This window comes from Ictidomys tridecemlineatus, chromosome 7, assembly GCF_052094955.1.
Source record: "Ictidomys tridecemlineatus isolate mIctTri1 chromosome 7, mIctTri1.hap1, whole genome shotgun sequence".
NCBI lineage: Eukaryota > Metazoa > Chordata > Mammalia > Rodentia > Sciuridae > Ictidomys > Ictidomys tridecemlineatus.
The window spans coordinates 138,599,505-138,614,208 of record NC_135483.1 but is presented as its reverse complement, the minus strand read 5'-3'; the positions used below and the strand labels follow the sequence as shown (position 1 = coordinate 138,614,208).

General features: G+C 34.4%; 1 protein-coding gene and 2 non-coding genes across 5 annotated transcripts in view; 1 reads left to right on the top strand and 2 right to left on the bottom strand.

Annotated features, from left to right (window-relative positions):
• Cfap210 (cilia and flagella associated protein 210) overlaps positions 1-11,236 on the top strand; it is a 39,143-nt gene extending 27,907 nt beyond the window's left edge. For all 3 annotated transcript variants that reach the window (XM_005324568.4, XM_078017545.1, XM_078017544.1), the window contains one exon: positions 10,319-11,236. In XM_005324568.4, the coding sequence (XP_005324625.1) occupies positions 10,319-10,663 (345 nt within the window). In that variant the 3' untranslated portion in view covers positions 10,664-11,236. The remainder of the gene's footprint in view (positions 1-10,318) is intronic.
• Positions 5,651-5,756, bottom strand: LOC120883872 (U6 spliceosomal RNA). The gene has a single exon (XR_005726051.2). It is a non-coding gene; the product is annotated as a U6 spliceosomal RNA (small nuclear RNA).
• A 380-nt stretch (positions 11,237-11,616) lies between the features above and the next one.
• LOC120883775 (U6 spliceosomal RNA) lies at positions 11,617-11,728 on the bottom strand. Its single transcript, XR_005725973.1, has one exon. It is a non-coding gene; the product is annotated as a U6 spliceosomal RNA (small nuclear RNA).
• Positions 11,729-14,704: the final 2,976 nt, after the last annotated feature.

The following is a 14,704-nucleotide window of genomic DNA, read 5'->3' as shown; positions in this document are numbered from 1 at the left end:
CATTCATGAAATCATACATGTACCTAGGGTAATGATGTCTGTTTCATTTCACCATATTTCCCACCCCCATAACCCCTTCCTTCCCTCCCCTTTGCCCCAGTAAAGTTCCTTCACTCATCCCATACCCACCCCCATTATGGATTAGCATCCACTTATCAGAGAAAACATTTGGCCTTTGGTTTTTGGGAATTGGCTTCACTTAAGCATGATATTCTCTGACTCCATCCATTTTCCTGCAAATGCCATAATTTTACTCTTTTATTGCTGAGTAATACTCCACTGTGTATATATACCACAGTTTCTTTATCCATTCATCTATTGAAGGGCATCTAGGTTGGTTCTACAGTTTGGCTATTGTGAATTATGCTGCTATGAACATTGATGTGGCTGTATTACTGTAGTATGCTGCTTTTAAGTCCTTTGGGTATAGACCAAAAGAGTGGGATAGCTGGGTCAAATGGTGGTTCTATTCCAAGTTTTCTAAGGGATCTCCATATTGCTTTCCAGATTGGCTGCACCAATTTAGAGTCCTACCAGCAATGTATGAGTTTGCCTCTTCCCCTACATCCTTGCCAACACTTATTATTGTTTGTATTTTTGATAACTGCAATTCTGACTGGAGTGAGATGAAATCTTAGAGTAGTTTTGGTTTGCATTTCTCTAATTACAAGAGATGTTGAACATTTTTTCATATATTTGTTGATCATATGTATTTCGTCTTCTGAGAAATGTCTGTTCAGCTCCTTAGCCCATTTATTGATTGGGTTGTTTGATTTTTTGGTGTTAAGTTTTTTGAGTCTTTATATATCCTGGAGATTAGTGTGCCATCTGATGTGTTTGTGGCAAAAATTTGCTCCCCAAATGTAGGCTCTCTGTTCAGCTCATTGATTGTTTCTTTTGTTGAAAAGAAGCTTTTTAATATGAATCCATTCCATTTATTGATTCTTGATTTTAATTTTTGCATTTTAGGAGTCTTGAAGATTTGGACCTACTTTTTCTCCTATTAGGTCTCTGGTCTAATTCCTAGGTTCATAATCCACTTTGAGTTGATTTTTCTGTATGGTGAGAAATAGGGGTTTAGCTTCATTTTGCTGCATATGGATTTCCAGTTTTCCTAGCACCATTTATTGAAGAGGCTATCTTTTCTCCAATGCATATTTTTGGCACCTTTGTCTAGTATGAGATAACTTTGTTTATATAGGCTTGTCTCTGCATCTTCTATTCTATACCATTGGTTACATGTCTATTTTGGTGCCAATACCATGCCATTTTTGTTACTATAGCTTTGTAGTACAGTTTAAGGTCTGATATTATAATGCCTCCTGTTTCACTCTTCTTGCTAAGTATTGCTTTGGCTATTCTGGGTCTCTTATTTTTCCAAGTGAATTTCATGATTGCTTTTACTATATCTAGAAAAATGAGAAAATATACCCCATTTGATTCAAATGTATGAATTGTCAAGATCATTGTACTGTCATGTGTAACTAATTAAAAAAAAGAATGACATTGGGATATTAATTGGAATTGTATTGAATCTGTATAGTGCTTTGGATAGTATGGCCGTTTTGATGATATTAATTTTGTCTATCCAGGAGCATGGGAGATCTTTCCATCTTCTAAGGTCTTCTTGAATTTCTTTCTTTGGTGTTCTATAATTTTCATTGTAGAGATCTTTCACCTTTTTTGCTAAATTGATTACCAAGTATTTTAGTTTTTTTTTTAGGCTATTGTGAATGGGGTAGTTTTCCTAATTTATTTTTCAGAGGATTCATCACTGATGTATAGAAATGCATTTGATTTGTGGGTATTGATTTTATGCCCTGATACTTTGCTGAATGCATTAATTAATTCTAGAAGTTTTCTGATGGAGTTTTTTGGATCCTCTAAGTATAGAATCATATCATCAGCAAATAATGATAGTTTGAATTCTTCTTTTCCTATTTGTATCCATTTATCTAATTGCTCTGACTAGAGTTTCAAGGACTTTGTTGAATAGAAGTGGTGAAAGAGGGTATCCCTGTCTTGTTCTGGTTTTTAGTGGGAATGCTTCTATTTTTTCTCGATTTAGAATGGTGTTGGCCTAGGGTTTAGCATAGATAGCTTTTACAATGTTGAGGTGTATTCCTACTTTATCTAGTTTTTCTAGTGTTTTGAACATGAAAGGGTGCTGTATTTTGTCAAATGCTTTCTTTGCATCTATTGATATAATCATATAATTCTTATCTTTTTTAAAAAATATTTTCTTAGTTGTCAGTGGACTTTATTTATTTATATGTAGTGCTGAGAATCGAACCCAGTGCCTCACACATGCTAGGCAAGTGCTCTACCACTGATCTACATCCCTAGCCCATGATTCTTATCTTTAAGCCTATTGATAATGATGAATTAATTATGTTTATTGATTTCCATATGTTGAACCAACCTTGCATCCCTGGAAGGATCCCCACTTGATCATGGTACACAATTTTTTAATATGTTTTTATATGCAATTTGCCATAATTTTATTGAGAATTATTGCATCTATGTTTATCAGGGATATTGGTCTTAAATTTTCTTTACTTGATGTGTCCCTGTCTGGTTTTTGGTATTGGGATGATAGTAGCCACACAGAATGAGTTTGGAAGGGTTCCTTCCTTTTCTATTTCATGGAATAATTTGAGGAGTATTGGTATTAATTCTTCATTGTAGGTTTTGTAGAACTCAACTATGAATCTGACTGGTCCCAGGCTTTTCTTGGTTAGTAGGCTTTTGATGATGTCTTCTACTTCTTTGCTTGAAATTGATCTCTTTAAATTGTGTATGTCCTCCTCGTTCAGTTTGGGTAGATTATATGTCTCTAGAAATTTGTCAGTGTCTTTGAGGTTTTCTATTTTACTGGAGTATAAATTTTCAAAATAGTTTCTAATTGTCTTCTGTATTTCAATAGTGTCTGTCATGATTTCCTTTTTCATCATGAATTTTAGTAATTTGAGTTTTTTCTCTCCTTTTTGTTAGGATGGCTAAGGGTTTGTCAATTTTATTTATTTTTTCAAAGAACTAGCTGCTTGTTTTGTCAATTTTTAAAATTGTTTCTTTTGTTTCAATGTCACTGATTTCAGCCCTGATTTTTTAAAAAAAATATTTTTAGTTGTTAATGAACCTTTATTTTATTTATTTATAAGTGGTGTTTATAAATAAGCACACATGCTAGGCAAGTGCTCTACCACTGAACCATTACTCCATACCCTTCAGCCCTGATTTTAATTATTTCCTGTCTTCTGCTTTTGGTGTTGGTTTGTTCTTCTTTTCCTAGGGCTTTGAGATATAATGTCAGGTTGTTTATTTGTTGACTTTCTTCTTTTAATGAATGAGCTTAAATGCAATGAACTTTTCCTCTTGGCACTGCCTTCATAGTATTGCAGAGATTTTGATGTGTTGTATTGGAGTCTTCATGTGTCTCTAAGAATTTTTTTAATCTTCTCCCTAATGTCTTCTGTTATCCATGCATCATTTAGTAACATATTATTTAGTATCCAGATATTGGAGTAGCTTCTATTTTTTATTTTATCCCTGACATCTAATTTCATTCTGTTATGATCAGATAGAATGTAGGGTAGTATCCTTTTTTTTTTTTTTCTGGTGATGCTGGGAATTGAACCCAGGGCCTTGGGCATGCGAGGCAAACACTCTACCAACTGAGCTGTATCCCCAGCTCAGTATCTCTATTTTTTTTTTTTTTTTTTTTGTATTTGCTAAGACTTGCTTTGTGGCATAACATATAGTCTGTTTTGGAGAAGGACCCATGTGCTGCTGAGAAAAAAGTGTATTCGCTGGTTGATGGATGGAATATTCTGTATATGTCTGTTAAGTTTAATTATTGATTGTTTTATTGAGTTCTATAGTTTCTTCGTTTAGTTTTTGGAAGATCTATCCAGTGGTGAGAGAGGTGTGTTAAAGTCAGCCAGTATTATTATGCTGTGGTCCATTTGATTCTTTAAGTTGAGAAGGATTTGTTGGTATACATAGATGCCCTATTGTTTGGGGCATAGATATTTACAATTGTTATGTTTTGTTGATGTATGATTCCCTTGAGTAGTATGAAATGTCCTTCTTTATCCCTTTTCACTAACTTTGGTTTGAAGCCCACTTTATCTATACGAGGATGGAAACCCCTGCTTGTTTACACAGTCCATGTGAGTGATAAGTTTTTTCCCCATCCTTTCATTTTCAGTCTATAGATGTTTTCCTGTGTGATGAGTCTCTTGAAGGCAGCATATTGTTGAGTCTTTTTAAAAAATCCTGTCTGTCTTTAATTGATAAGTTTAGGCCATCCACATTCAGGGCTATTATTGAAATATGTTTGTATTCCCAGCCATTTTGGTTATTTTTGGTTCTTAACTTGACTTGGCTTCTCTTTGATTGGCCTTTGCTTTAGTGTAGTTCCTCCATTTGTAGATCTTCATTGTTGTTTTTCATTTCCTCTCATGGAATAGTTTGCCAAGAATGTTCTGTTATGCAGTCTTTCTTGCTGTAAATTTTTAAAACTTTTGTTTATCACGGAAGGTTTTTGTCATCAAATCTGAAGTTTAATTTTGCTGGATATGATTCTTGTTGGCATCCATTTTCTTTCAAAGCTCCGTATATATTATTCTAGGATCCCCAGGCCCCTGAGGGTCTAGGCTGAAAAATCTGCTGAGATCTCAATTAGTCTCCCCATATATGTAATCTGATTCTTCTCTCTTACAGCTTTTACAATTCTGTCCTTATTCTGTATGCTAGTCATTTTCATTATAATGTGCCTTGGTGTAGATCTGTTGTAGTTTTGTACATTTGGTGTCCTGTAAGCTTTTAGTATTTGACTTTCCAATTCATTCTTCCTGTTTGCGAAATTTTCTGATATTATCTCATTGAAGAGATTGTGCATTCCTTTAGTTCGAAATTCTGTACCTTCCTCTATCCCAATAAATCTTAGACTTGGTCTTTTAATGTTATCTTTTTATTTTAAATTTTTTTTGTACTTGTGTATGGACAGCATGCCTTTATTTTATTTATATGTGGTGCTGAGGATTGAACCCAGTGCCTCACACATGCTAGGCGAACTCTGCCACTGAGCTGCAGCCCCAGCACTGATGTTATCTTTGGATGTTCTGTTCATGGTTTCACCATCTTCATTGCGTGGTCAACTTTATTTTCCAGATCATATACTTTGTCTTCATTGTGTAGGGTTCTGTCTTCCAAGAGACCTAGTCTGTTGGTAATGCTTTCTATTGAGTTTTTTATTTGGCTTATTATTTCCTTCATTTCAAGAATTTCTGTTTTTTTTTTTCATAATCTCTATCTTTTTCTTGAAGCAATCTTTTGCTACCTGTGCTTGATCTCTTATCTCTTTGTTGGAGTGATCAAATTTTTGCCTGTATTTGCTCAGTTAGGTCACTCTTTAATTCTCAGATCATTTTAATTATGTACATTCTGAACGAACCCCTCTGTCATTTCATCTACTGTGCTGTCATGGATTCTATTGTTATAGTATGTTGGTTTGTTTGGGGCATTTTTTCCCTTGTTTTTTCATGTGGTCTATGTGACTTCCTTTCTTGCAGTGCGGACCTGAGGTATTGTCGTTTCTACCCTATAATCTTGTAGTGTCGCTGCAGGTTAGGAATACCTCACTTTCAAAAATATGGAATGCTTCATGAATTTCCTAGTCATCCTTGTGCAGGGGACATGCTAATCTTCTCTGTATCATTCCAATTTAGTATATATGCTGCTGAAGTGAGCACATCTCTAGAACTTTTTAATTATCCTATATTAAAACTTTGTACCTATTAAATAGTAACTACCCATTCCTTCTTCCCTCTAGCCTTAATTATCTCTGGCTTTATGAATCTGATTGTTCTAGGTTCCTTATATAAGTGGAATCATACAATATTCACCCTTTTTTGTCTGACTTATTTCACTTAGCATAATGTCTTCAGGCTTCATCCATGTGGAGTCATACATGTGGAATGTATATCAGTTTCATTCCTTTTCAAAGCTGAGTAATATTCCATTATATGTTTATACTACATTTTGTTTATGGATGGACCTTTGGGTTATTTTGGCTATTATGAATAATGCTTCTGTTAACACTGGTATATGAATAAAATATCTATTTTAGTTCCTTCTTTCAGTTCTTTTAAAATTTTTGCAGTGTTGGTGATAAAACCCAGGGCCTTGTGTATGCTGGACAAACACTCTACAGTAGAGCTATATCCCTAGCTGTTTTTGTTTGTTTGTTTGTTTGTTTTTAATTTCAGACAGGGTCTTGCTAAATTGCTCAGGCTGGCCTTGAGTTTGGGATCCTTCTGCCTGAGCCTTTTCCCTCACCGCCAGCCACTGTCCCTGCTTTCCTTTTGCTTGTATAGGCAGAGTAAAGTCACTGGATCATTTGCTGATTCTATGTTTTATATTTGAGGAACTGTCAAGTTGATTTTCATAGTGGCTGCACTATTTTATATTCGATTAGCAATACACATGTTTTCAATTTCTTCAAACAGTACGTCTTTTTATTTCTTTTTTTGTAATAGCCATCAAAGTAGGTTTAAAAAAGGACCTCATTTTGGTTTTAAATAGTGATATAGGTACTAATTGGTCTTTTGTGTATTTTCTTGGGAGAAATGTTTGCTCCCTTCCTTATCAATTTTTAAAAATTGGGTTGTTTGCTTTTTGTTGTTGGGTTTTAGGAGTTCTTTTATATTCTGAATATTAATCTCCTGTCAGGTAGGACAAGTAAATGTTTTCTCCCATTCCATGGATTATCTTCTCACTCTGTCAATAGTATCTTCTTTTTTTTTTAATTTATTTTTTTAGTTGTAGTTGGACACAATATTTATTTACTTTTATGTGGTGCTAAGGATCGAACCCAGGGCCTTGCACATGCTAGGTAAACACTCTACTGCTAAGCCACAACCCCAGCCCAGAAAAAGATTTTTCATTTTCTTTACGACCATTTTGTGTTTTTTTTCTTTTGTTGTTTCATTCTATGCTTTTGATGTCATACCCAAGACAGAGTTTCTGAGTCAATGTCTTGAAGCTTTTCCTGTTTTGTTCTACAAGTTTCATAGTTTTTACTCTTAAGTTTAGGTCTTTGATCTCTTTTGAGATAATTTTTGTATGTGGCTTTTTATATGTTTAGCTTCATTCTTTTGCAGAATATTCAGATTTCCCAACACTATTGTTGAAGACTGTCCTCCAATGACTCTCCTCCAATGAGTGTTGGCATGCTCATTGATAATCATTAGTTCACATATGTGAGGGTTTGTTTCTAGACTACTGTTGAATTTCAAAAGTTCTTTAAGTATAGAGGTTTTTTGTCAGTTTTGTGTTTGCAAGTGTTTTCTCCTAATCTGTGATTTGCTTTTTCATTTTCTTTTTTTACCTTTATTTTTTATTTTTATGCAGTGCTAAGGATTGAACCCAGTGCCTCACACATGCTAGGGAACTAGCTAGGGGAACTCTCTACCTCTGAAACACAACTCCAGCCTGCTTTTTCATTTTCTTAATGGTATCTTCTGATGAACAAATGTTTTGATTTTGATAAAGCCCGGTTTTTTGGTTTTTACTTTGTGATTTATGCTTTTTGTGTCATTGCAGAGACTTAAACTTAAACTAGATCATAAAGATTTTGTCCTGTTTTCTTCTAGAAATACTTTTGCTTTTATAGCTTAGGTGTATGATATGTTTTCAGTTAATTTTGATATGATGTAAAAGATCAAAACTATTTTTTTCCATACAGATATCTAGTTATTTCAGAACAGTTTGATAATGAACTATGGTTTCTCTAATTAATTACTCTGAAACTTTTGTTGAAAATCAATTTATCACCTAGAGTGGATCTATTTCCGGACTCTCAATTCCTTCATATTAATCTGTATTTAGATATCTGTCTATATGTGTGTATCTGTATGTATATGTGTGTGTGTGTATGCATATATATGTCTCTGTGTGTGTGTGTGTGTGTGTGTGTGTGTGTGTGTGTGTGTGACTGGGAATTGAGCCATTAAACCGAGGGCTTCATTCATGCTAAGTATACTCTTTACCTAGCAATGTTCCAGCCCTTTGTTTTTTCTTGTAATAATACCATACTTTAAAAAATTTTTTTTCAGTTGTAGATGAACAGAATGCCTTTATTTTGTTTATTTTTATGGGGTGTTAAGGATGGAACCTACTGCGTCACACATGCTAGGCAAGTTCACCATTGAGCCCTAACCCCCGCCCTCATATCATACTACTTGACTGCTATAACTTTATACAAAGTCTTTGAAATCAGCAGTGTAAGTTCTTTTTTGACTTTGTTGTTTTAAAATTGTTTTGGCTATCTTGATTTCTTGGAATTACATATTTTATAATCAGCTCGTTGATTTTTACAATAAAAGGTCTGCAGGAGTTTTGGAGATTTCAATACAGAGTAATTTGGGGAGAATTATGAAAAATATTTGGGGATGATAATATCATCAAGTCTTCAAATTCGTGAATATTATGCATTTATTTCTCTTAATATTCCTTTTCAGTATTGGGTTAATAGGTCATTTATATATATTGCTAAATTTATTTGTTTTAAAAAATGTCCTTGTGAAATTGTTTATTTCCATATTTGTTCTATTTATTTACAATATGTATAAGTACAGTAGATTTTTAATATATTAACTTGTACCTGAAGCCCTGCCAAATTCAGTTATGAGTCCTATTAGCTCTTTGGTAATTCTTTACAACTTTTACATGTGTGATCATGTTGTCTGTGAATAGATGGCTTTAATTTTTCGCCTCCAAATATGTGTATATTAGTTCTTTTGCTTGAGTTACTCCACTTTCTAGAACCAGCACCATATTGAATAAAAGAGCAAAAAGTGATATCCTTGTCTTGCTCCTAATCTTAGGAGTAAGATATTCAGTTTTTCACCATTAAAACATGTTTCCTATAATTTTTTAGTTGAACACAATACTTTTATTTTATTTACTTATTTATTTAATGTGGTGCTGAGGATTGAACCCAGCTCCTTGCACGTGCTAGGCGAGCACTCTACTGCTGAGCCACAGCCCCAGCCCCTCCAGAGATTTTTAATAAATACCCTTTATCACTTTGAGTAGGTTTCCTCTATTTCTAATTTGCTTAGTTTTTAGCACATGAGTGTTGAATTTTGTCAATTCTGCATATATTGAAGTGATCATGTGTTCTTTTATTCTATGGTATATTTCTTTCCTTTTTTGAGATGGAGTCTCACCATATTGCCAGTCTAGCTTCGGCCTTCTGGGTTCAAGTGATCCTCTTGCCTCAGACTTCAAAGTAGCTGGGAGTACAGGTGTATGCCACCATGCTGGCTCATTTCATTTTATTTTAAATATTGAAAGCATTTGTATTCTCTGGAGTAACCCTACTTGGTCATTGTGGATTTAAAATATACGTATATATTTAAATATATGACTAGATTCAGTTGCTAATTTTTTGTTACGGATTTTTGCACCTTTGTTCATGAAGACAATGTTCTGTAGTTCTATTATGCTGTCTGTCTAGCTTTCATAGAACAATACTGACCTAATTCAATTGGAAAATGTTTCTTCCTTTGTATGTTTTTTTTTTTTTGAGAGAGAGAGAGAGAGAGAGAGAGAGAGAGAGAGAGAGAGAGAGAGAGAGAGATTTGAATATTTATTTTTTATTTTTCGGCGGACACAACATCTTTGTTTTGTATGTGGTCCTGAGGATGGAACCCGGGCTGCACGCATGCCAGGAGAGCACGCTACCGCTTGAGCCACATCCCCAGCCCCAGTATTTTCTGAGTTTTTATAGGATTGGTGTCAGTTCTTAAATGCTCTAACCAGCAAAATCAACTGGGCCTGCCTGGATTTTTACAAGTAGAAAAGTTATAACTCACTTGATTTCTTGATATATTCCATTTCTCTTCCTTCCCCTTTCTTTTTCAGTTATTTTTTGACCTAAAACTTCATGATTTTTAAAAACTATTTTATTGTTTGTTTGAAGATGTATTATATGAGACAAGTAAGATTAAGTCTTTTTTAAAAAAGTTTTTAATACCTTGATTTATTTTTATGTAGTGCTGAGGATCAAACCCAGTGCCTCAAACGTGTTAGGCAAGTGTACTACCACTGATCCACAACCCCAGCCCCTATGATTAGGTTCTATAGAGGCAGACTTTGAACATACTGTTCTGAGAAAGCTGGGAGTAGGAGTTTCTGTAAGAATAGCATATTGTCAAATTAGAAAATTATAACTACAAATGCTACATATATTTAGAAAGTTCATGTTTTTAGCCAATACTAAATTGTATTTCCTTTCTTTCCCACATAGGCCCAAAAAAAGTTTAATGCAAAAGAAGCAAAACAAAACGAATTAGAATATTGCAGACTTACTGAAACTCTTGCAGCTGCCAAGGAGAAAGAATTTCAGGATTATGCCAGAGAAGTAATTAAACATGAATCTGAATCAACAAATAAATTTATTTATCCTCTTGTAAAAGCTGCACAGGAAGGACCTGGAGGTGGCCACGGACCAGCTTTTATGGGGAGAGGTGGATTAAGACCAAGCTATCAGGCAAATGATATTACTGGAGTCCAGCTTCCTTTTTATAATTCTCAGGGGTCAAAATATAATAATTTTCAGAAGTCTAAGGGAAGATTAGGTTTTACATGGTAGAAAAAATTATTTTTAAGATTGAGAAGACTGAAGTGGTAGCAAATGAGCTACAAATGTAAATGGACTATATTCTTATTATTTAATAAATCTGTCGTTCATCTCAGTACAATTATACCTGATTGATTCTTCACAAAATTTTTTTCTTTTCTTTTTTGGTATTGGGGACTGAACCTGGCACAATATTTCCTTTGAGTACATATAACCCTAAAGGTAACTGATTGCAATTCCTTTTTAAATTATTAAATACACAAAATTTAAAATGTGTATTCAATAGCATTAAGTATAATCGAAATATTGTGCAACCTGACTATTCATTGCTCCAAATGGAAACTCTGCACCCATTAAGCAGTTATTCCTCATTCCCCCTCCCACAGCTTCTGCTTTGTCTCTGTGCATTTGTCTGTTCTACATATTTCATCTAAATTAAAACATACTTTTTGGGGATGTGGCTTAAGCAGTAGCGCGCTTGCCTGGCATGCGTGCGGCCCGGGTTCAATCCTCAGCACCACATACAAAAATGTCGTGTCCACCGAAAACTAAAAAATAAATATTAAAAAAAAATTTTTAAAAACATGCTTTGCGTTTGGGTGGCTTATTTCATGTATTTCCAGGGTTCATCCATGTTGCAACACATATCCATACTTCATTCCTTTTTATGGCTGTGTAACATTTCACAGGATGTATTTCTTTTCAATAGAAATTTATACTTATTTGCTCTGTCCTTAAGTATCAGGATCAAATAACACTGTTATTAGTAACATTGATTATTGAGTGTAGTAGTCTATGGTTTATTTTGTAGATAGATGTGCAAAATACATTTTTAAAAAAATAGTCTTAGTTGGGTACCTTTATTTTGTTTATGTGGTGCTGAGGATTGAACCCAGTGCCTCACATGTGCTAGGCAAGAGCTCTATCGCTGAGCCTCAACCCTAGCCCAACATACTACATTTTTCAAAAATATGGAACACTTCATGAATCTGCATGTCATCCTTGTGCAAGGGCCATTGCTAACCTTCTCTGTATTGTTCTAATTTTTTAAAGTGTATGTGCTGCCGAAGTGAGTACAAAATACATTTTGAAGTCACTTAAAGTAATTCTACACCATTGTGTCACAACTTGATATGCAGGGTCAGAGGATTTTTGAATTGCATTCCCTTGCTCTTTAAAAAAAATTTTAAAAAAACCCCCACAGAATATGCTACCATCTTAACCATTTCTAAGTATACGAGATAGTCACATCATATAATTTCTAGAACTTTGTCATCTTGCAGTTGAAACTCTACATCCATTAAGCAACTACTTCCCATTTCCCGCTTCCTTCAACTTCTGGAAGCTACCATTCTTTTATTAAATTTGTCACTCTGGACACCTCATGTAAGTGTAATCAGTGGATGTCTTTTTTTTTTTCTTTAAGACTATTTCCATGTTGTAACATGTATCAACATATAGTTATTTTAAAATTATTTTTTTAGTTGTAGTTGGACATAATACTTATTTTTTTACATGGTGCTGAGGATCAAACCCAGTGTCTCACACATGCTAGGTGAGCACTCTACCACTGAGCCACAACCCCAGCCTAATTTTAAACTATATGCAACTGTGCCAGCTTACTTTAAAAAAATTTTTTTGATGTTGATGGACCTTCATCTTATTCATTTACTTATATGCGGTGCTGAGAATCGAACCCAGTGTCTCACACATGTGAGGCAAGTGCTCTGCCACTGAGCCACAACCCCAGGCCAACTTACTTTTTAAAAAACTGAATATCTGGGCTAGGGATGTGGCTCAAGCAGTAGCACGCTCGCCTGGCATGCGCAGAACACTGGGTTCAATCCTCAGCACCACATAAAAATAAAGATGTTGTGTCCATTGAAAACTTAAAAAAAAATCCTGTAAAAAAAAAAACACCTGAATATTCATGGCGTGTGCATGTAAATATACACAGTACATTTGTATACATACACCAAAAATGGTTTATTAAGTTCTTCAAAAGTGGACACTTTGATTTCTTCACCTCTTGGCTATTGTGAGTAATGCTGTTATGAACACATGCAAATAATTTTTTGAGATGCTTTCCATTTTTTTCCCATTATTTTGGATTTAGACCCAGAAGTGGAATTGTTGAATCACATGATTCCATTGAAAAATTCCTGAACTTTTTTTTGTTGTTGTTGTTTGTGTGTGGTACTGTGGATTGAACCTAGGGCCTTATTTGTGTATGCAACGCAAGCACTCTACCAACTGAGCTGTATCCCCAGCCCGGAACTTTTCTGTTTTCTTTTTAAATATTTTCAGTTGTAAATGGGCACAATGTCTTTTTAAATTTATTTTTATGTGGTGCTGAGGATCAAATCCAGTGCCTCACACATGCTAGGCAAGTGTTCTACCACTGAGCCACAACCCCAGCCCAAACTTTCCTGTTTTCTACAGCAGCTGCACCATTTTACATTCCCAACACTGCAGCAGGGTGCATGTTATCAGCAACACTTATTTTTCATAGTAGCTATCCTAATTGAGGTGTTCTATGATTTTAACTTTTATTTAATAGGTTAGTTATGTTGAGTATTTTTGTTGTTGCTGCAATTGAAGACTGACCCAGAGTCTTGTACATGAGCTTCACAACTGAGTTACAATCCCATATATTTATATTTTGGTACCAGGGATTGAACTCAGGGGTACTGAATCACCGAGTCCCATCCCCAGCCCTTTTTTTTTTTTTTTTTGGAGACAATGTCTCAGTAAGTTGCTGCCATTGGCTCCAACTTCAGATCCTCCTGCCTCAACCTCCAGAGTTGCTGGGATTATAGGTGTGCACCACCACACCCAGCCTCTTTCCATATTCTTGCTGGCCATTTGTATGTTACATGGTAGAAATGTCAAATGACCACCTTTGTTCATTTCCATTGGTTAGTTTTGCTGGATTATATATAATTTAATATATAATATATATATATCGGTAGAGTGCTAACCTAGCAAGTGCAAGGCACTGGGTTCAATCCTCAGCACCAAATAAAAATAAATAAAAGTATTGCGTCCAACTGCAACTAAAACTATATTTAAAAAAAATATATATATACATACACACATATACACACACATTTTACTCTTACACAAATACCACCCCTATTTAATAGACTAAAGATCACAGCATAGGAATGCATAAAGACCCTCATTAGTTTTCTAACTGACATAGTATTCTGTTGCATGGGTATATCCCATGTGAAGACAGTAATATTATGATTAAACATTAATACTAACTAGAACTTTATCCTAAACCTAGAAACTATCATTGCTAGCTAAATTCTTAAAGATTAGTACTATTAAATCTCACTTAAGTTTTCTTAAAGTATATTTTAGTTGATTTTCATTATTTAACTTTTTATAAAGGTTAATTACTAACACAATAACAAAAAAAATCAACAACAAATTGTTTATTACAGTATAGTTTATTTAATACAATGTTTAACTATATAAAAGTTAATACAGTTTTGAAGTTTAAATTTTGTAAAATGCAATTTGCAGAAAACAGTCCAACAGTTACTAGACTAATAATGATAAGAGAAGCAGCATTTTGAAACTAATTTTACAATTGAGAAGACAACAGTTTTATTTCTGAATTTCATTAAAAAAATATACATCACAGTGACTTCTGAGCTAGGAAAAGAAGTGCATTAACTTCATTGTTTTCCCTTCCACAAAGAGCAGCCACAACTTTGAACATCCTCACATAGAAATAGCCAATTCATTTATTAATCTTTCAAAATACTATAAACACACACAAAAAGGGAAGAAAATATACAGCATGTGCTTTTGGTAACATGGAATTTTTTCTGAAAAGTGGAAGAGGCAAGGGACACAAATCAACCCCATCCTACCCTCCCCCACTGGAAAAACCAAAAACAAAACCAAAAAACCCTCAACAACTCCCTTCTCCAACCTTGTTCATGGAATTTTTTTTTAAAGTGTTGTTTTTCTTTTTCTTTAATATTTACCTCTTTGTTACACAACAGGCCAGAGAGTTTGTATCACTTAAGAGGCAGC